The sequence below is a fragment of the Miscanthus floridulus genome, chromosome 4, assembly GCF_019320115.1.
Source record: "Miscanthus floridulus cultivar M001 chromosome 4, ASM1932011v1, whole genome shotgun sequence".
NCBI classification, from domain to species: Eukaryota; Viridiplantae; Streptophyta; class Magnoliopsida; order Poales; family Poaceae; genus Miscanthus; species Miscanthus floridulus.
The window spans coordinates 69,094,212-69,117,784 of record NC_089583.1 but is presented as its reverse complement, the minus strand read 5'-3'; the positions used below and the strand labels follow the sequence as shown (position 1 = coordinate 69,117,784).

General features: G+C 43.5%; 1 protein-coding gene and 1 long non-coding RNA gene across 5 annotated transcripts in view; both read right to left on the bottom strand.

Annotated features, from left to right (window-relative positions):
* The window catches only part of LOC136551656 (uncharacterized), a 212,805-nt gene that overhangs the window by 141,860 nt on the left and 47,372 nt on the right, over positions 1–23,573 (bottom strand). The gene's annotated exons all lie outside the window — the stretch shown is intronic.
* Positions 6,871–9,278, bottom strand: LOC136551648 (large ribosomal subunit protein eL33w-like). The gene is made up of 4 exons (XM_066543201.1): positions 9,127–9,278; positions 8,792–9,020; positions 8,666–8,708; positions 6,871–7,068 (listed from the first exon to the last, which is right to left on the bottom strand). Exons 1-3 carry the CDS (start codon positions 9,192–9,194, stop codon positions 8,667–8,669), a joined length of 339 nt encoding a protein of 112 aa, XP_066399298.1. The 5' UTR covers positions 9,195–9,278; the 3' UTR covers positions 6,871–7,068; position 8,666.

Here is a 23,573-nt window from a genome sequence, read left to right as displayed (position 1 = left end):
TTGCACCCATCTGTACATAGTACTAGTATCTCCTCAAGACGCGAGATATGATATGACTTTGTCGAGCCGGATGGGACAGTGGTCACTGAGGCGGAAGAGCCTGACTGAAAGACTTGTCGAGCAAAAGCAAAAGTGAGAGCGTTGCGAAGGTAAACTTTGCCCCTGTTCTGTTTAAGTCCATGCGACGATGTTATTTATAAGATAAAATAACAATTTTGTCTATACAAATTTACCCTTAATTTTGTATTCTTTATTTATGATTTTACCCCTGTTTTGGGTCAAAGGCTTAAGACTTTTTTTGCAGAGATGGCAAGGGTTTTGGCAGCAAATTTAACACAAGTTGCTGCATACATTTAAATATGTGTCAACCGGTAAGTTTTACAAAAAAAATAATAGCATATACAATTTCAATTATCACCCAACTTGCATATATTTAATGCCCTTTAATCATGAACAACATATACTCACTTCATTCTAAATTATAAGATATTTTGGTTTTTCTATATACATATATATAGCTTTTGCTATGGACTTAGATTTACTCGATGTCTAGATATTTAGTACAAAAATGTATCTAGAAATGCCAAAACGTCTTACGGTTTGAAACAAAGGGAGTAACAACCATAAGGATGAAGTTAAGGCGCGATCCTCGCGCACCCACCCCCGCCCTCATCGCCTGCCGCCCCCAGCCAGCGGCTGCTAGCCGTGTCACCCACCTCCCTGTCAGCTGTGTCGCTCACCTCCCCGCCGCTTGCGTATAGGTTTGGATGCCCACCGTCCCACCGCAGGCAGTAAGGTCTCGTTGGAGCTTTGCGGCTACGGAGCTCCCGCGAGACCCTACCGCCCATGGCGACCTCCTCCTCCTCCCCCTCCCCTCCCACCGCTGCCATGGCCATGGGCGGCCCTGCCCCGACCTGATCCGAACGCCTCCTACTACGCCGCCCGCTCTGGCGGCATCACCGTCACCTCCACCTCGCCACCATCTCTCCCGTCCCCACCGCCTGGACGGTCTGTCTCCCCCGAGCGCCTTATAAGCCTGCTAGAGTTGGGGAAGAAGGGGATATTCGGAGAGAGAGAGAGTGTTGAACCCACTGCCGGAAGTTCGGAACCCTAACCGCTGTCGTCGTCTTCTTTGTCGCGGGCACGGGCTCGGTTGGAGCGGGGTCGCGAGCGGGAGGAAGAGCACGGGAGGGAGGGGGAGACACGTCCGAGCAGGGTTGCACCGTCGCGCTGTGTAATAGAGATTCCCCAACCATGGCACAGTAACATACCCAGTAGTAAACATCACGTTCAAGCATCTAATAAACTTAACAAACTAGAAAGCCTGCCAGCTCCGCCAATGAATGATGATGCATAGTCCCTCATTCGTCTCGTGGTTGCACTTCAGCGCAGAAGCATAAGGAATCCTCCTAGAGGGACCAAAACTATTTGTTGTAAGATCTATATGAGCAATTCATTCAGCAAAAGGACAGTTCTCTAGAACAACAACTGGTCCCTCGTTGAATTTTCAAATGCAAATTGGGCAGATGGTTGATGAGTTCACTTGGGAAGTTGAGCACACAAGATTACACGTATGAGGCTGCAAAAGCGGACATGGTGCCGCCATTCTCCATCAGCACCTGCACGCAGCCCTGCCTAGAGGCGAGGTGCGGCGGCGTGGCGCCGTGGTCGTCCCTGATGTTGACGATCGGGGGAAACTCCAGCCCAGCTTGGATAGCAGCAAGTATGATCCAGTTGAGTCAACGTACAACAATAAGCATATGTTGTACCGAGGTAAAGATTTATCTGACGCACATGGCAACAATGAAGGTACACGTTAGCATACACGTCCAACTTCAGTAGCATATTGGAGAATCAGCTATTCATGGTAGAGAGGCTAATGATGCAAGGAGCAAAGACATTTTTGTCAAGAAAATGAGAGAATTTGGTACTGATTTGACCCTTTGTGATGATCCTTCTGTATAGTATGTGTAAGAATGAAACAGGAATCGTGAGCCTTATGTGTGGAGAATATCATTAATTGGTTGTCTTCTGCAGTGACGGACCTAGGTTTTTATCTCTGGATATGCGCAGCAAAAAAAAATTTCTTATGCAATTCGGTAAACCATATATAATTTGGTAAAACCATATTCTCATTTTGTAAAACCATATTCTAAAACCATATAAATTGTTCAAATGAAATACAAAATACTTTAAAATATAGCCATATAAGAGACTTACAATATTATTTATTGATCTGTCGCTTTCTCAATGACATGAATGTCTCAATTATATCATCTTCATCAACTTGAAAGAAAATATCCCGCTCAATAAATGTTTGTAGACAATCATCCAGAACAATATCACCTAGCTTATTCCTTGATTTTATTTTCACTATAACCAATGCAGAAAATACCCTTTCAACGCTCGCAGTTGCCACCGGTAAAAGCAATACCAATTTGAGAAGCGAGTACACCATATCATACACTTTGTGACTATTTGTATCAACAAGCTTAACTGAGAGATCAACAATATTGTCTAGACCTTGGAAGCATTCAGTTCGTTTCATGTCATCAATATAATTATCAAGTTGCAATTCTAGTTGTACCAAATTGTTGTTGGAGAAGTCATTAGGATAAAATTCAGCCAATCTACGCAGCTTCTGTGCATCAAATGAAGCAAAGGACTTGGAAGGACTAAAGGCTGACATACAAGAGAGTAGCTCCATGTTGATTTCATCAAACCGATTATCAAGCTCTTGACTAATTTGATCAATGACACCAATGCATACTTCTCTTCTAAAATGGTCATCATTTTTTTGGTTTCGAGCACGGGCATACCTTGCTGATTTTCCATAAGGCACATAAGCATCATCCATAGCAGGAACTTCGACACCATGTGTAATACAAAAAGAAGTGACCGTCTTATGAAATTTATCCCAACCATCAGACCTCAATTGTTGCATTCTGCTCTTTGCTACATTAACAAGTGAGATTGCATTAAGAATATCTTGATCCCTTCTCTGCAAACACTCGGATAACTCATTTGTGTATCCAAGAATAACATACATTAAGTGCACAAAGAAAACAAACTCAAAGGTTTCAAATGCTCCAAACACAAAATGATTCTTTGTCCAATCATCCTAATATGCAATATCAGCACCAAGCTCAATGAGCACATCATGGATTGAGGAATACATAGTGATGATGCTACATATAGTTTTGTAATGCGAGCCCCATCAAGTGTCACCAGGCCTAGGCAAACCCATCTCTTGATTTAAACCACTCCCTGATTCAAGCTCACCACACTGTAGTGATTTGTTGACATTCTCCAGCCTAGCATTTCGAAGCATACCATGACGCTTGCAAGAAACCCCAACAATGTTCAACAAGATAGATACTTGATCAAAAAAGGTCTTGCAATCAGTATTTTCCTTGGCAACAGCTACAAGAACTAGTTGGAGTTGATGTGCAAAGCAATTAATATAATAAGCAGAAGGTGATTCTTTCATGATTAATGTTTTCAGCCCTTTAATATCACCTTTCATATTGCTAGCCCCATCATAACCTTGACCTCAAATCCGAGTCATACTCAATCCATTACTATCAAGTAAACCTTTGATTGCTTCCTTAAGTGACAAAGACGTAGTATCATCTACATGAACAACTCCAATGAAGTGCTCACATGGCCTTCCAAGTTTATCAACAAAATGCAAGCAAAGAGCTAGTTGTTCTTTATGTGATATGTCACTAGACTCATCGGCTAAAATTGCAAAGGGCTCATCACCAAGTTCCTCAATTATTTTCTTTCTAGTTTCTATGGCACAACAATGAATAATTTGATTTTGTATCTTTGGGCTAGTCAAAGTGCAATTACCTGGTGCATTGTTCAAGACATACTTGTTCACTTCATCACTATTTCCTACAAGAAACTTCAAAAGTTCAATGAAGTTGCCTCTGTTGCTAGACTCTTCACTTTCATCATTTCCACGGAATGCCAATCCTTGAAGCAAAAGAAACTTGATACATCTAAGTGAATATGTTAATCTTTTCTTGTAAAGACGAAGCTCCTCATCAGTCCACTTGTCAATGTGATAATCAATTGCTACCTTGGGATTTATAAAACCAATATACCTCTCCTGAGTTGCTTTGTGTGCCTTAGAACCACTATGTTTGATGAGTGCGGCGTTTCCTATATTCCAATTATCCCATCCATTAACAACAAATGCATCTGACCCACTGCCCTTCTTGAACAAGTAGCATATAAAGCAAAATACAAAATTCTTCTTGATACTATATTCAAGCCACTCATAATTATACAACCACTGTAAACTGAATCGACGAGGTGTGTCTCCAATGTTTCGATACGGGAAATCATGTATATAAGGTTTGCAAGGACCTTTAGTAATATATGCTCTATGGATTGCATCTTGATCATTAACATGATAATCTTTTATGGGCAGCCTTTCACCTGGATCATATGGTAGAAGATTGATGTCATACACCGGTGGCTTTGATGCGGGCGGTGGCGGTGGCGATGACGCTAGCGAGGGCGAAGGATCTGCAATTTCTTCAACTTCTGCTCTATCTTCTCGATTATGCTCTTCCACAACAGTTTCAACCGGAGGTGGGGTAGGGTTCAAAGCAGCTGCAGCCGGCTTCTTTGCTGCTTTGTAAAAAAGGATCGAATGTCGCCGTTTCTCTTCATCATTCAACAATTCTTCTGAAAAATAGTTTATAATTACCAAAAGTGCGAAACTCAAATAGTATAGTCACATGCGATTGATGCTAAATTGATAATCAGTGGTCTGTTGAACAAACTCACGAACACGAATTGAAATAATAAGAAATCACCCATAAATAAATAAATAAATAAAAATATGACTATACGAGTACAGTACAAAGTTTTTTTACAAATAACAAGATCATCAATACCTGCAGTCCTGCAAGTTTGCAACTAAGTACCGTCGGATTCGGAGTGCCGAAGTGCCGATCAGTCGAGCAGCCGGCGGCGTACCGCGGATGATCCTGCCGTCCTGGGCCTCCTGACCCGTGCGGCCGCGCCGCGCCGAACTGGGCCAAGCTGTCGAAGCTCCGCCGAAGGCCCGAAGTGCCGATCGTTGATCGATGCCCGACGCGGCGACGCGATCCGCCCGAGTGCCCGACGCGCCGTCGCCGAACGTCCAATTGCCAAAGCTCCGCCGTGGCCGGGCGCTGGGCGCTGGCGCAGAGACGAAGACGACGACAGACGGCTCGACTTCTCCGCGTGCAGTTACTCCCAGGCCCAGGCCGGCGCAAACTCCGCGTCCGCGGTATGCGCGCGTGCGGAAGCGCAGAAGCCGAACCGAGTCGTTGCGTACTTGCGTTGCTTGCTTCCTCTCTCTCTCTTTCTACGTATAAATTTTCTATTATGTATGCATGACTGCTGGACGCCGGGGTATGCAGTGGCCTACCTAACATACCCTGTGGGCCCGTCACTGGTCTTCTGCTAGCATTTTTAGGTGTTACTCCTGCGGTCCTGCCGATCAGCCCAACAAATAACTATTTTTGGACTGTGACATGGTTTCTATACTACTATTACATCATTATTATTTCCCACCATGCCCATATTCTTGGCTTATTTTAAATTTTAAGGGACATACTCCTCTGTCCCTAAATATGTGTCGTCACGATTTACGTGCCGTTAAGTTTGACTCGATTGATAAAAAATACGTGCAGCATTTGTGTCTCCAAATAAATTTGTTAAAAAATTAGATTCAAATATCTATCAATGATACTAATTATATACCATAAATATTAATATTTTTAAATATGTATTTAGTTAAAGTTGTTTTTTTGGAAAACGAAAACAATAAATATTTAGGGACAGAGGAAGTAGTGGATAAGAAGCTTTCAAACTCGCTAGATAAATTTCAGATTGCCCATATCTGACTTCGCACACGATGGCCAAAGGCTATGAAGGGATTTTGTGATCGAGCTATTAGCTTATGATGGAAATCCAGAAGAGTTTTAATTGACTATCTTACACGCATTAGAGACAAGACAGAACGGATAGTTGTAATGAACACGGTTGTGATGGTATAAGGTAGATTGTTTCAATTTACATCAAAACTTCAATTCTCTATTAATTGTCTATGCTTCGTGAGATTTATGTAACAGTGACGATTAGCTACAAAATAGAATGTTGCAGACATCACAATCCAAATATCATTTTATAATAAAAGTACAACACTTGTTCCCATTGCAACGGACATGATCCTAATCCTAATAATTAAAAAAAAACAGAAATAAAAATGTAGAGATAAATATATAAATAAAACGTAATACATATCTTTCCCTAGAATGACAAACAGTAGGAAAAAGAGATAGACACGACTCTTCCTAGGGTTTCTACCAAAAAACATAGGACATAATTTCTTTGTCGTCGAATTTATCCCTAGGAAGGTTCTCCCACAAAAATTCCTATAGGGGACATCTTTCCCTATCGCTTCTTTTTTTACATTTCCCTTGGGATATCACTCTAGGGAAACCAGTGGACATCTTTCCCTACCATTTTTTTTTTTACATTTCCCTAGGGTTGCCTATCATTTCCTCTTGCCTATCGTTTCCTGACGGAGGAAGTATAGTTTATGGTTGACTGAAAGCTAGGAAGTATAATTTATGGTTGACTGTAAAAAAAAAGAAAGCTAAATTACCTAGTAGGGCCTCCTGTGCCCATTAATTTTAGAGAAATGGGTTTGAAAATGCATCCCAGAGCAGCGTAGAAGAATATTACACGTTCACACCAAACGAAACTCATTTCAACATTTGAGATGTGGCAGCCGAACATGAGGCAAACAAGTGTAAAACACGGCCATATGAAATTGAAAATACTGCAATCAGACATCGATGGTGCAGGGCAAAATAAGCTCTGAAGCTTGCTGCTGGATACATTAGGACAATAGTTCATCTGTTCGACAACAAATTTTGGCAGAACTTCCAGAGATTCAGTACATGAACAATCTAAGTTGCCAACACATGACATTTTAAGCTCAGAGAGAAGTAAGAAATAAGCATGGCCATTTCTAGTCCATCTTTACTCCAACAAAACCTGCAGACATATAAGCCGAGAATAGCATAAGCAATGGCATTGCAGGCTATGCATATGGAATTTTTTAAAGGGGTTAAGCATTGGATGAAGCTACAAATTCAAACTTTGTGTTGGGACATGGGAGCCCCATGCCCAATGTTCTAAACAGGATACTGTATGTTTACAACCATTCTATTGTATCAAAAAGGCAATAAACATTCCCTAAATATCAGTGCTTGGACAGAAATATCAGTGCTTGGACAGAAATATCATTTACACTTCTATGGCACGAAAAGATGCCCAATATAAACATAAATGGAAAAAATAAAAACTGCTAAGTCTAAAGTGCTCAAAATAGGCATCACTATATCCAATACATGGTGACAGCACAATTAAGAACTGATGCAAAACAGCATTGATGAGCTCCAATGCAAAGAAACTGATAAAATCAAATGGTGGTAGGCATCCATAAAACAGAATTAACTGATAGAGAACTGGGAAACATTAGTTGGAACAACTATATACTCCCTTCATCCATAAGGGTAAGCATTTTTAGCATTCAAAAGTTTCCACAAATGTAAACATCTCTGATATATATTCCACCATTCCCATCCCTCACTGTTAATTTTCTAGCAGTTTTGTCTCTCTTATAATATATTGATTGATGATTGATGAGGAGCGTTGTCATTTCCTTTCCTACTAGAAATGCCTACATTAGTGAACAGAGGCAGTATAACTGAAAACTAATGGAATTAAATAATGTATATTCCACGTGTAGTTGGTATCATTGAGACATGTGAAGAACAGTGAAAAGTTTCAACTTGACGTTCTTCACTAAGTGATTTACTCCCTCAGTCATCTGTAAACTCACCAAATTCAAGCCAGTGTCAACATGAGCACACCAAACCACAAAAGCCAAAATTCCATGATTCTCAGCTGAATAGAAACTGCTTGCAGCTACACTACACAGACTCAATGTGACTCCTACTAAACAACCGTAACCACAAACTATGATACGCTTACAGAAATGCTATACAGCACACATGTGTTTTAGCATAAAAAAACACATGGATTTTTTTGTCCCTCCCTCCCTCTTTTCATCCAGATTCGTCCGTGTATGACGTTGCACTACTCTGACGTGGGATGGACGCTACCATCGCCATCGATGGCGTGCATCAGCATCGCGGACGGAAGCAGCGAGGCCTGTATTGATAAGTCAGAGAATCGCTGGATGTGGAGTCGACGTGACGGAATTTTTTTTTTTTTTGTCCTTTCATAGAAAAAAAAATTGTTTCTTGTGATCTGTGATCTTGTGATTGTCTAGAGGTAGAAGAAGGCTGTAGATAGAAGAAGGCTGGAGGTAGAAGGTGGATGGAGGCCGTTGGATCTTAATTCTATGGTGCAAAAAAAATTTATGTGTTGAAACTGCATAAAACACATGGTTGTTGGGTAGATAGACTCTAGGTTTATAACCACCTAAAAGTCCTAGCCTATGGTCTACAAAAATGGCGAGTGCAGTCTAACCAGAATTCGTTGTCATATCATTCGATCACAAACAACAAATTCAAGATCAACCAGCCAAACAAATAGAGAATATCAGACGTTTGTGTATCCTAACCTTAGATGCTGCTCGGGTACATGAACACTCTGACCTTGCGCCCCTGCACTCAAATAAAAACAGCATCAGGACAGAGCACCAATTGGGAAGCAACACATCACACAGATCAGAGGGTGCGTCACTGACCATGGACTCAGGCGGGAGGTTGGACTTGAACTTGGCGCGGACGACGCCGGAGTTGCCGTGCGGGCGGGTGACCTTGCCCCAGATGCACCTGTAGCGGGTCTCACTGCTCTTGGTCTTGGCCTTGTAGATGTACGCCATGCGCTTGCCAGCGTACCACGCGACGTCCTCCTTGGTGTTCACCCCCTCGATCTGCACGAGCGACGTGGTCTCGTACTGGTTCGACTTGGACCTGCACAGCCACCACCGCAACCACGGTTAGCGGAATCGAATCGAACCGAGAAATGACCAGATGCATGTAACAGACGGAGAAGAAGCGGCGGCAGCGCGGATCTCACCTCTTGTATCCGAGGATGGTGCCCCGGACGTAGAGCCTGACGCGCTGTCCCGTGCGTCCCTTCACCATGGTGGCCGCCTGCTTCCTTCCGCTTACGCTTCCGCCGCCAGACACGAGAGAGAGGACGGCCGGAGGCGCCTTATATGTAGCAGGGGACGGGGAGAAGAGCGGTCTCGATTGGCTCGCAGATTCCAACGAACGGTCGTGATGTTCCAAAGGGATGTCTGGAGAAAGCTAGGGTTTAAGGTCGCGAGGTTAAATGGGCTTCTTCGATTTTTTAGTCTTTCCATCTGGGCCAAGATGGGATGGTCTGGCAACATGACGGGCCTAATTGCAAATAGGTCTACATCCTTCTCCTTTTTTTTTAATATATCCTTTTATTTTATTTTCTAATTGGAAAATAAAGGGAAATAACCTACAAAAGGACAACAGGAACTGTAATGGAGCAAGAAGAATTAAGTGATTTTGAGGAAGATAGCCAGCATGTTGAGTTTGAATGTGAGTGAATGGATCATTCTAAAGAGGAGCAAGTTTAGGGTCCAGAAGCGTCTCCAATTGAAAATAAGGTGATGTTTGTAGATACACCCGTTAGTATTATAATGTTCATGATCTTAGTATAGCATTGTATTTTATGATTTGTTTTTTTTTTTTTGAAAATGCATGGCATTGGAATTGATGTTCTACTTTTTGTTATTGTTGTGTTCTACTTTAACAACAACAACAACAAAGCCTTTAAGTCCTAAACAAATTGGGGTAGACTAAGTTGAAACCCAGCAGAAGCCATTAAGATTCAGGCATGTAAATAGCTGTTTTTCAAGCACTTCTATCTAAGGCTAAGTCTTTGGGTATATTCCATCATTTTAAGTCTCATTTTATTGCCTCTACCCAAGTCAACTTCAGTCTTCATCTGCCTCTCTTCACGTTACTATCCTGGCTTAGGATTCCACTATGCACCGGTGCCTCTGGAGGTTTTCGTTGGACATGTCCAAACTATCTCAACCGGTGTTAGACAAGCTTTTCTTCAATTGGTGCTACCCCTAATCTATCACGTATATCATCATTTCAAACTCGATCCCTTCTTGTATGACCGCAAATCCAACGCAACATACATATTTCCGCGACACTTATCTATTGAACATGTCGTCTTTTCATAGGCCAACATTCTGCACGAGGTAAAAATGCATCGTAGGCCCTTGAACTTATCTTGGGGTGCCACTTAGGTCCACAAACTCTCAAATCGTACTTCTGACACCCTAATGTTGTTTAAGTATGCCACTTAGGTACATAACTCATCGGAACAAGGTTTTGGCCGATGTGGCATGGACATCGTGGCGCTGACTGTGTCCAAGCGCACATGAGCCGTGCGTGAGCCTGGTTTGGGGCGTGCAAATAAGTAGAGAGGCCCCCCAGTTCTTTTCATATCCTCCATTTCTCCTCTTACTCTTCTCTTCTTTGTCTCTTCTCTCTGCCCAAACTCCAAGCCACCGCCGCTGCCGCCGCCTTGTCGATCTACTCCATGGCGCCACTAGGGAGCATGTCGTGCTCCAATAGGTGTGCGGGCGGCCTTTCCCTCATCCTGTGCACCGAATGCGGTGGTCGAATGGTGGTGAGGCGTGTTTCCATGTAGCCATGGAGTGCAGAGAATGTATTCTACTATTGCCCAGACCATAAGGTGAGTTAGGGTTTGATGATTCAAATCTTTGGCACTTGGATTGTTTTGTCCTTGTTGCAATTGAGTTAGATTTGGTTATTTTGGTAGAGGGATGACAGCGGGTATCCATTTTTCTACTGGGAAGCAGACTACATCAAGCACATCTTAAAGATGCTGAAGGAAGGCGGCAATGGCACATGTGAAGCCCAGTCCGAAGGAGAATCAAACCTACGTCCCTATGCTGGCCTGATAGACAATGTAGTGCCTAACAAAGCTTAAGGAAATCAAGGGAAGGACCAAGACGTAGTTCATTTGCTGAATGTGATATGTGTTCTTTGTGTGTGTATAGTGTTAGCACTTGTGTTAGTTGGTTGTTCAGCTGTGCAAATAAACTCAGTCACAACTGTGTAAGAGTACTCATTGTGTAATGTGAACATCAGAAGTAATGGAAACCATCCTTTTTATCTCAATTTTCCATCTATTTCATAGTTCACCTGATAGCAGTAATAGCATCCATGTGCACATACACTATTTTGGTCAGTGATTCATGTGATGATCTAAACAAAAGACTATTGCCACCATCTCAAACATTATTCTAGGGCCATGATATGCTTTACAAAAGATTATACAACATAATCTAAACCCTTATGCTGGTGCTGAACAAAAGCACAGAAGGACTACTGCTGGTCTGTAGACTTTGGAGATAAGGTCTTCTTCTTCTTAGGGTCTCCTCCCTTCTTCTGCTGACCTTTGGACTTGTCACCCTGCTTGGCACTTCTCTTAGATGTTGTTGACCTCTCCAGCTTTGATGTAGTTGTAGGTGGCAATGGTCTTATGGTTGGCAGGTTTGTTCTAATGAATATAGAGGCTGGCATGGGTTCCTGTTGCCTCACCATGCTATTGGTCTGTGAAGACTAAAAGAAAACAAGTGTCGGGTTCATAAACCTAAGGTCCCTTATGGACCGACTTCTCAACAAAGGCTCGGCCCAGCAGACAATGTTGCGAACGACGCACAACCCCTAGGCTAGCCCAAAAAACTAAATAATAGGTCAAAAGGGTGATCCAAGTCTCCAACTAGAAGGCCGAGCCGAGGAGGAACGACGCCCGCTTCTGACTCTGGCCCGCCTCTCCGATCGGAAGGCCTCGCTTTCAACTCCGACCCACCTCCAGACGACCTCTTCGACCAGAAGGCCTCGCTTTCAACTCTGACCCGCCTCTGGACGACCTCTTCGACCAGAAGCCCTGGCCAAACACCACTTCCGACTCTAACCTGCATCTCCGACCGGGGACGCAACGAACCCCTGCTTATAGCTCTTCTACGACTGGCATAATCAAAGCCGACTAGGGCCAACCGACCGAGGATGCCCGCTCGGTAAGGACCAGGAAATGGATGGAATAAGTAAGGCAGGGCACTCAAGTCAACCGCAATACCGAGAACTATACCCTGTACACCTATAGGATAGTACCCTACAACCTTCTGGCATGTCAAAACCCAATCAGTGTTGTGGGCGCCATCATTTACCCTACAGTATTGTGGGCGCTCTAAACTCCCATACCAGGCAAACCACGGTAAGGCTCCCACCATGTGCCTCTAGGCATCAATAGTGTTGTGGGCGCCAGCATTTACCGTACCAGACGAGCATGGTAAAAACCACTTGCATACCTTTGGGCATCAATAGTGTGGTAGGCACCGACATCTGCCACACCAGAATAAGATGACGCAACCTCCCACGTGCATTTAACATCAAACAGTGTTATGGGCGCCTACAATTATCTTGTACCCGACGGCATGGGCAACAAGACTTAGCATACGTACTCTCTCTCTTGTAAGGCCGTCCCTTCATCTATAAAAGGGGACACGCTCTCTCCAAAAGATAGATCAGTTCACTTAGATCGATTCAACACACCACAACAGAACCACCAGGTTTAGACCTCGAGCACACGTTTGAATAATTAGCACATAGTGGAGCTCCTATCTCTCCTGGTCCTTTAGACCAGAGTCCGACCAGACCTCTTGTACCCCCATCTTTCTCCCTTCTGTTTGTAACCCCACTACAAACTTTGAGCACCTAGGCTCAGGAATAAAGTCATCGACCGACTCAAACTAGACATAGAGCATGTTGCTTGAACCAATATAAACCCTGTGTCATTGAGTGCTAGGCCACATTTGATCACAACATATGGCAAAACTATAAATATTTACGTGTTGGTCATTTTCTACACCGACAACAAGTGTTTATTAAATGTGACAATAGTAGTTGTTAAAGCATAGTGTTGTACCTCTTCTTCTAGTTGTGAAAGCATAGTGTTGATTAACTGTGGTAGTAGTGGTGTGTTGGTTTCTAGAAAATGAATGGCAACCTGCAAGCATAGATAGTTAGCTGTGCAAGCATAGTGTAAAATTGGTGTATTATGAGTAAAATATTTGGTCAGTCCATACTACCTGTGTAATCACTGGTTCTTTATCTAAGTTGTCATCCATTTGCTATATAGGGTCCTCTTCTTGTGGTTCTTCCATAGTTTTCCTCATAGGCTACAGTTTGGGCCTTATTCCTGACTTCCTTAACTGACAGCCTGCTCTGTTGTGGCCTTGATCCCCACAGTAGCTACAAGTCATTTGCATTCCATGCTTTGACATTTTTGTTCCACTAGTTCCTTCTAATTCCACTGGTTCTTTCCTTCTATTCTTAGGAGGTCTGCCCACCTTCTTTTCATATAGAGGAGGAAGCACTGAAAGGATTAAGATGCCTAAGAGGGGGGGTGAATTAGGCTAATTTTAAATTTCTTTATAATAATTAAATCCTATGGTTAGCCCAATTAACTCCTTGTGCCTAGAACGTGTTTCTAATTGTTCTACCACATAAAAGACTTGCAACCTAAGTTCCAATCCTACTCTAGCATGGCAATTCTATGAATGTAAAGACAAGAATTGAATTGCTCAAAGTAAATAGAGAAGGAGGAATGCGACGATGTTTTGACGAGGTATCGGAGAGTCGCCACTCCCCACTTGTCCTTGTTGGAGCACCCGCACAAGGGTGTAGCTCCCTCTTGATCCGTGCAAGGATCAAGTGCTCTCTACGGGTTGATTCTTCGACACTCCGTCATGGTGAATCACCCACAACCGCTCATAACTTGAGTTGGGTCCTCCACAAGCTCTTCGGATGATCACCAAGCTCCCAATCACCACTAAGCCATCTAGGTGATGGCGATCACCAAGAGTAACAAGTACAAACTCTCACTTGACCACGATAAGCCTAATAAGAATGGTGGATGCACACTTTGCTACTCTTGATCTTTACTAATGAGGGCTCTCTTTGGGATTCTCAAATCTCAATCACCTCACTAGGACCTTGCTCTTCTTGGCACTCTCAAACGTGTTTCTCAGCTGTTGGAATGAGCAAAAGTACCCCCACACATAAGTGGAGGTTGTATTTATAACACCAGCTGAAAAACGAACCGTTATGTGCCTCTGTGGGGTGACCGAACGCTCCAGTCATGTTGACCAAATGCACCGGTCAGTACACCCTGAACTCTAGTGGTTAAGTGTTGATCAGACGCTGGCTGACATCCGATCAGCACTGACCGGACGCGTTCGGTCATGTTTTCCCTTCACTGGAACCTTACTGATGTCGACCGGACTCTAGACCCCCAGCGTCTAGCCACTTGCTGAGCAGCGTCCGATTAGTAGCCAGAACCTGATCAGCGTCCGATCAGCATTGACCGGACATGTCCGATTAGGATTCTCCATCTCTAGGACCTTACTAGAGTCGCCCGAACGCTGGCCCTCAGCGTCTGGTGACTTGACCTCACAGTGTCCGGTCACTTACAGACGCTTTCACCTTGGTCAAATGAACTGACTAGACCCTGAGCCAGTGTCTGGTCACACTAGAGCCAACGTTCGGTCAGTATTTGACCCTCCATTCACTTTCAACTCTCGATCATATGTGAATGAAGTTTGCTCCATTGAATCAAAGAGCTATTTTGGAGCTACCTAGTGCTAGTTTTAACAAGTGTGCACCACACCTAACTTACTAGACTCACCTAGGTCAAGCTACCCATTCATACCCTCTTTAATAGTATGGCCAAAGGAAAAACAAAGTCCTAAACTACTCTAAGTGTCTCTCCAACTCCAATCGACACTTAGAACTAGTCCATCCTTAACCTTGTTGTCCATCCTTTAAAAACCAAAATGATTTCCATCATAGGGGCATGACAACCTTGATTGCCCATTCAATCTCCATTACCGTGACCTAACTTAATTGTTTCTACAAAACACACATTAGTCACAGTAATCACGTATTGTCATTAATCACCGAAACCTAACTAGGGACCTAGATGCTTTCAATCTCCCCTTTTTTGGTGATTGATGATAATACTACCTCGAGTATGTAAAAGAGATGAGGTTTTTAACATGCTTGGTTCATATAAGCTTTTAACAATAAGAACAAAAGTGTTAGACAAGCTTATATGACCCAAGCCAACATGATGTACTCAAAAGATATGAAATAAGCATGAGTACAAGTAATGAAGCTCATTTGCATCGGAGTAAAACGCAAAAGATAATTAGTAGAGAGCACACATGTCATATACCACGATCATGTAGATATCACTATCACATAAATGTAGTAGTAAACATGAATGCATAATGTATCACACACATAAAAAACTCCAAATGTAATATATAAGCTAATATAAGATAGACTCCCCCTAAGTAGTCGCCCCCCCTAAGACTATCATACTCGAACCCTCTCCCCCTTTGGCGTCAAAACACCAAAACCTAAGGGTCAGTCGGCGGGGCTACAGCGAACGAGCCGGGCGCTAGGGTACGAGGAGCGAGGTGAAACTAGGTGCCATCATCATCTGATCCTGAGCTCTAAGCTGTCTGATCCTCTATAGCTAGAAGTGAGGCTAAAATAGTCTGGGTCAGATCAAGAACTAGAGCTGCTATAGGCTATGCTGGTATAACTAAAGCAGCCGACTCTGATGATGCCATTGAGGAGGGGAGCATCTCTGTAGTCGCTGTGATAGGTGCAGCCGTAGAAGGACGTGGAACATGCAAGTATGGAGGAGTGGGCTACCTTGTCAACTCACTGAAGGAGGCACCGAGACTCCTAGAGACTGAAGTGTCAGGCACTAGCAGCGATGACGTCTGTGCTAGTGTGAAACCCTTCTGAAGAGGTGTGAACTATGGGGCTATCACTGGCGAAGTGAACCACTAGAACACCTGTTCTATAGGTGAAGCATACTGTGCTAGTGGCTATCCCTAACTCTGAAGCCCACTAGGCTATAACGCTAGAGTCATTGAAGTGGTGGTAGGCTAACCAAGCTGGGGCGAAGCCTGTGGTGGTGGGGCCCTAATCGCTGTCACTATATGCTGCATGAATCCAAGAAGCTGTTGCTACATGAGGATCTACTGTTGATGCATGGCCTACTGTTGCTATTGTAGAGCCTGTGTCTACTGCTGAATAACTAGCTACTATCGCTGGAACTCATCCTGTCGAGTCTAGAACTAAGCAAATGTAGTAGCTGTCTCCTGAGCCTATCATGCTTGGTCCTGCCTCATCCGCTCAAGTATAGCAAGAAGAGCAGGGTCTATCTGTGGGGTAGGTGGTGCTGAACTAGAGCTACTAGCCTCAGCATCATGTCATCGTGGAGGTATTTGAGGAATGGGCTGGTAGTCATCATCAGAACTATCACTGGGCTCGCTAGTGACCAACCCCTCCTGCTAAGCAAGCTGCTCCTCCTCTATGGCTGTAATACCCCTGATAATATCATCCTGCTGGGCTATAGTCTCTGGCACCTCTGGGCGATGATGCGACTGGCTAGGTGTCTGTGGTGTACTATGGCGGATCATCTGAGTTAGGTTATAAGTAGGAAACTCTATAGTGGTACCATTGTACTCAGCTAGCATCTTAGGTGTCCTCACTGTAACTGCTCTATAGATAAGGAGTGTGATCTAGTGAGCATAGAGTAGCTGCCTATGACCTCTAAAGTCCTCAGCTATAGTGTCTGCTGCATCAGAGAGTCTGACAGAAGAAGATTCCAAATATCAAAAACTGTCTGCTGCATCAGAGAGTTGAGAAGCCATAGCTGTATACGAGTCAATCCCTCTCTATATCCCATCCTTAGAAGTAAAGTCATCCTCATGATAGCCTCAATCACGCGAGCAGTGGGAGTGAGATCACTGGGTTCCACCTCGACCCCTCGCCAAAGGGCTCTATGAAACAGTGATGAACCAAGTCCATAGGGGGCACCATACCACCATGAGGACGTCTGGGGGGTGCGGTCTGTCCATAGCACACCTCATGAAGCCTGACTAGCTATTCCTAAAGCCTGAGTATCTCCTTGCCCCTAGTGCTTGTTAGCCAGTAGTCTCTGCCTCTAAATGCAAAGTGTATAAACCTATGGTGTGGGTCAATCCAGAGAGTAGCATAGAACTATCGAACCCAAGATGGAACATATAGGCCTGTCCATCTGTTCGGATCTATTAGCCCTGGTAAATAGGATAGATACGGGCGAATGTGCTCTCTAGCTGCTGCTACTATAGACTCTATGTTGCACACCCTCTGTGATATGAAAACTGCTCCACTGTTTAGATAGGCATTATAGAAATCCTCCTACAAGGGTGTATAGAATCCCTCTAATGCTCTCTCATCCCTCTTGGGTGGAAACCATACCTCAAAGTCCATGAATCTTAGCTACTGTACCTGCTTGGCTATGGTGGCCCTTAGGTCAAGATGGGTCACTAGAGGCAGACCCTATGGTCTAGGTGGTGGATGAGAACCCCTCCTCTGAGTGTCTGCCCTCGGCATGACTGGAGCATGAGTACGACCAGAGCGGCGTAACTGTGGCTGAGGTGCCGACACTATCTCCTCGGCCTGTTCGGCCTACTCGCCCTCCTAAGTCTGCTATGCTAGCTGTGGCTCCTAAGTCTATTGTGCTGGATGTGGCTCCTGAGTCTACTCTACTGCCTATGGCTGCTGCTGTGGCTCCCCTTGAGGCTGAACCTCATCAATGGCAACACGCCATCCTCTAATCATGAGAGTCCCAGCTAGACCACCATGAAGGCACTCAACTCACTCAAGTGAAGCCCTTGCTTCTGGCGAAAGCTGGTCAGCAATCTGGACTCCATTGTGAGTGCCTCCTCTCTTGGCATGCTCTGCGGCCTCTACAACTGTGGTAGCTCTTGCTGTCTCTGCATCTGAATACTTGCACTTTCTTACTGCCAACTTTTTTGTCGCCTTGCCTTTTGGTTCTGTAGGCTGGCGAGGCAGGGGCCTTGGATCCTCATCACCGGAACCACCTCTGACCTTCTTCGTACAGGCCATCTAATGGATCTGAGAAGAATCAACTGCCTCTAACAAAGATCAACTGTCACTTTCGAGGCTTGGCCTCGTTCCGTACTCGCGAGCTTAGCCCCGAGTTAACTAACAACTGCCACTGACACCTCAACGACACCGTCTCGCTGCACGATGGAATAGATGGATATACAAATAATTTAAATTATGCATCTAGAGATATGAAATCCTAAAAAAGCAAGCAATTAGGTACGAAATTGAAATACGGGCTTGCTACCTGATGAACCGGTGAAACGGCGAGAAGAGGTACGAACGAGGAACCACCGGATCATGAAGCTAGGGTTAGGGTTCGCTGGTCGACGAGATACAAAGGTCGAGTGATGCAATGACGGCCCTGGAGCTTTGCTATGGCAAAGGTGGCACTAGGGTAGAGGTTCGGCGGCGGCGGCGCTGGAGCTTGGATGGCATAGCACGGGGGCTTGGCGAGCGGTGGTGGTTGGCAGGGTGCGGATGGTGGCGCACGAGTGCATGGGTGGCTGTGGCGGCGTAGGAAGATGCGCGGGCATGCGAGGATGGTGTTACGGGGCACGTGGCGGCGCGAGGAGCTGTGGCTTGGCGCAGGAAGGCGCTACGGCGGCGTAGGGTGAAGGTATGACGGTGCTAGGGCTCGGACGGCGTGGAGGCGGAATAGGGTTAAGGAACATGCACGTGGTGATTATAAGGGGGTCCCCCATAGGATGAAATAGGAAATAGAGAAAGAGTTCTGAAACTGCACGATTCCTATTGACCGGACGCTCCGGTGGCAGCGACCGGACGCTGCCACCCAGCGTTTGGTCGATTCTAGAGAGGTCCAATTCCTCTGGAATCACGACCGGACACGTCTGGTGGACACCGACCGAACACAGCCAGAGTCTGGTCAATACAGCCTTCGTCTTCTTGACACGACCGGACGCTGAAAGCCTTCTGACCGGACGCTAAAAGCTAGAGTCCAGTCACTCCTTCACAGCAAGTTCACCTCCTGTGAACTGACCAGACGCTAGACCCTAGAGTCCGGTGCAATGTCTGGTCACTCATTCTTCAGCAAATCTTTAAAGTTCTTTGTGCTGTCTGTTCCCAATTAAGTCCCAACTTGAATAAGATCCAAATAAACACCAATTGGGACTAATGTGAGTGACCTCTCTCAAACCCTCAAGTTTTTAAAAATATTTTGCCTCAGGCTATAATTCTTTTTAAGAAAATAGGTGATAAGAGGGCAATTTGAAGACAAACGACAAAACAACATTCATGCATATGCAATGCAATACTTGTAAGTAAATCTAGTTGCTTGTCAAGTTTGATCCATGGTTAAGCTTGTTCACAAGCTTTTCGGTGGTTATCTTAACGATGTTAGACAAGCCCTATATGCATTACAAAACATTAAACATGTTGTATATTACAATGCAATGCAAGGGACAACACAAGCTCATTTTTTAGTGAAGTTACTAAAATCAAGCACATTAAGCTCATTCCGTAATCTACAAATGTTGCCTCATCTAGCGGTTTAGTGAAGATATCCACCAATTGATCCTCGGTCCTTACACCTTCTAGTGATATATCATTTTTAGCAACATGATCTCTAAGAAAGTGATGACGGATATCTATGTGATTGGTGCGAGAGTGTTGAACCGGACTATTTGCAAGTTTTACCGCACTTTCATTGTCGCACAAAAGAGGTACTTTTTCTAGAACTACACCATAGTCTAGCAAAGTTTGTTTCATGTAAAGTATTTGTGCACAACAAGCATCCACGGCAATGTATTCCGCTTCGGTGGTGGACAAAGCCACACTATTTTGTTTCTTGGAGGACCAAGACACAAGTGATCTACCAAGCAAATGGCACCCTCCGGATGTGCTCTTTCTATCAACTTTGCAACTAGCATAATCTGAATTGGAATAGCCAACTAATTCAAATATAACTCCTTTGAAATACCAAAGGCCAATGCTTGGTGTGTGCTTAAGATACCTAAGGATTCTTTTTATGGTAATTAAATAAGTTTCCTTAGGATTAGCCTGAAATCTAGCACACATACACACACTAAATATGATGTCAGGCCTAGATGCAGTCAAATATAACAAGCTACCAATCATAGAGCGGTAGAGAGTTTGATCAACCGGGTTACCTCCCTCATCTAGGTCGAGGTGTCCATTAGTTGGCATTGGTGTCTTGATTGGCTTACATTCATCCATCTTGAATTTCTTGAGAAGATCATTAATATATTTCTCTTGAGAGATAAAAATCCATTCTCTCATTTTCTTGACTTGAAAACCAAGAAAGAATGTAAGTTCTTCAATCATTGACATCTTGAACTCCTTTGACATCAATTCACCAAACTCTTTGCATGAATCTTCATTTGATGATCCAAAGATGATATCATCAACATACACTTGACAAATGAAGATATGCCCATTAAGTTTCTTGGTGAATAGTGTGGTGTCGACCTTCCCAATGTTGAAGCCCTTCTCAATGAGGAAGTCCCGAAGGCGCTCATACCAAGCTCTTGGGGCTTGCTTAAGCCCATATAATGCCTTGGACAACCTATAAATATGATTATGATATCTAGGGTCTTCAAATCCGGGAGGTTGATCAACATAGACTAGTTCATTAATAAAGCTATTTAAAAATGCACTTTTCACATCTATTTGATAAAGTTTTATTTCATGATGTGAGGCATATGTAAGGAGGATACGGATGGCTTCTAATCTTGCAACCAGTGCAAAGGTCTCTCTAAAATCCAAATCTTCAACTTAAGAGAACCCCTTTGCCACTAGTCTTGCCTTATTCCTCACAACAACACCTTGATCATCTTGCTTGTTTCAGAATACCCACTTTATTCCAATGACTCTTGCACCTTTGGGCCGCTCTTCAAGAGTCCAAACTTCATTGTGGGTGAAGTTGTTCAACTCTTCATGCATTGCATTTATCCAATCTGGATGTTGAAGAGCTTCTTCTACCTTAGTAGGCTCAAAGCAAGAGACAAAAGAGTGATGAGCAATAAATGAAGCAAGCTTTTGTGAGCGAGTCATTACACCCTTTGATGGACTCCCTGTGATGAGATCTTGTGGATGATCTTGAAGTAGATGTGTATTTCTTCTATTGACCACTTGAGGGGGAGGTTGTGGAGCATCAACATCTTGTGCTTGTACCACCATTTGTTCATGGGAGACATGAGTATCTTCATTTTCTACTCTCCCATCAGTTTCACCATCTTGTGGCACACTTGATGAAGAAGGTGGATCAATCACTTATACATCATCTTCATCATCTTTAGGCTTGATGTCTCCAACCGAAATGTTCTTCATAGCCTCCCTCAATGGTTCATCACCTACATCATCAAGATTCTCATGTGCTCCTTGGGAGCCATTAGATTTATCAAATTCCACATCATATGTTTCTTCAACCAAGCCGGTGGTATGATTAAATACTCTATATGCTTTGGACTTTGATGAGTAACCAACAAGAAAACCAATATCACAATGTCTTTGAAACTTCCCTAGGTGTTGGCGCTTCTTGTAGATGTAGCATTTGCAACCAAACACCCTAAACAAGGAGACGTCCGGCTTCTTCCCATTGAGCAACTGATAAGGTGTCTTGCCAAGGAATTTTTGAAGGAATAGGCAGTTTGATGCATAGTATGCGGTGTTGATAGCTTCCGCCCATAGAGCTTCGAGGGTGTTGTACTCATCAAGCATTATTCTTGTAAGAGTGATCAATGTCCGGTTCTTCCTCTCAACTACACTATTTTGTTAAGGAGTATATGTTGCGGAGACCTCATGCTTGATCCCAACTTCATCACAATAGGCTTCTATGTTTGTGTTATCAAACTCCTTCCCATTGTCACTTCTTATCTTCTTGAGCTTCACTTCAAATTTATTTTGTGCTCTCTTGGCAAACTTCTTGAAGCAAGATGCAACTTCAGATTTGTCATGAAGGAAGAATACCCATGTATACCTTGAATAGTCATCAACAATCACAAGACAATAAAGATTTCCTCCCAAACTCTTGTATATTGTTGGTCCAAATAAATCCATGTGAAGGAGCTCTAACACTCTTGCGGTTGACATGAAAGCTTTTGTTGGATGGGGTATTTGCAACTTGCTTGCCGGCTTGACATGAACTACAAAGCTTGTCCTTCTCAAACTTCATATCCTTCAACCCTCTCACCAAATCATTCTTCATTAGCTTCTTTAGTGAACTCATCCCAACATGAGTAAGTCTTCTATGCCATAGCCACCCAAGTATTGTTTTGGTGAATAGGCATATCTTCAAGTTTGCATCTTCAGAGGTGAAGTCCACTAGATATAGGTTGTTGTATCTAAATCCTTTGAATATCACATGATCATCATCCTTCTTGGATACAACAACCTCCTTCTCGGTAAACAAGCATTGGAAGCCAAGATCACACAATTGTCCAACGGATAACTAGTTGAAACTCAATGAAGCAACATATAGCACATTGGAGATGGAATGATTATTTGATATTTGCCACTTTGCCCAATCCTTTGACCTTGCCCTTTGTGTTATCTCTAAATGTGATTCTTTCTTGTCCATCTACTTCTTTATCTAGTGAGGTGAACATACGAGGATCACCGGTCATATGTTGTGTGCAACCACTATCAATAACCCAATGACTTCCATCGATCTTGTAGTTCACCTACACACAAGAGATCAAGCTTTAGGAACCCAAACTTGTTGAGGGCCCTTTACCTTCTCAACAAGTGACTTTGCAACCTAAATTTTCTTAGGCATATTCTTGTTGGGAGGACCTAAGAACATCACTCTCATCTTTTCACTAGAATCCTTTCTAAGCATGTAGTGAGCATTGAAGGCAAAAGGTCTAGCATGCTTGGGCAAGGGTTGTGGTGGTGGAGTTTGGCACTCATGAGCAAAGTGACCTTCTTATCCACACTCAAAACATCTCTTTGGCTTTGGCTTTGACTTATGTTGTTGTTGAGCTTGAGCCTTCTTCTCTTGATTTGCTAAGTACCCAATGCCACTTATATCCATCTTTATGACGGTGTTCATTAGTAGCTCACTTTGAAGATGCTTGCCTTTAGTGAACTTGCTCAATCCAATCTTAAGATGCTCTTTTTCCAACTTGAGCTTCTTGTTTTCTTCCTTGAGATTATCATTGTTTTTCTCTTCCTTGAGCTTCTTGTTCTCATCTTTGAGCTTCTCATTTTCAAGGATCAAACCATCATCATGAACAATAGTTTCTAGCATAATAGACTTGGTGGTTTTGAGTTCTTCAAGATCTTTCTTGAGCTTTTCATTATCATTCTTGAGCTTAACAAACTCATCATAATCATTGGCTTCAACCACTTTCTTGCCCTTGCTACTAGAACTTTGCTTAATGCTCTCAATAATCAAGTCATCACATAATGTAGCTATATCAATCTTAACAACATCATTAGTAGCATCATGTGGCTCATTGGATAAGAATTCTTAAGCAATAACGAGAT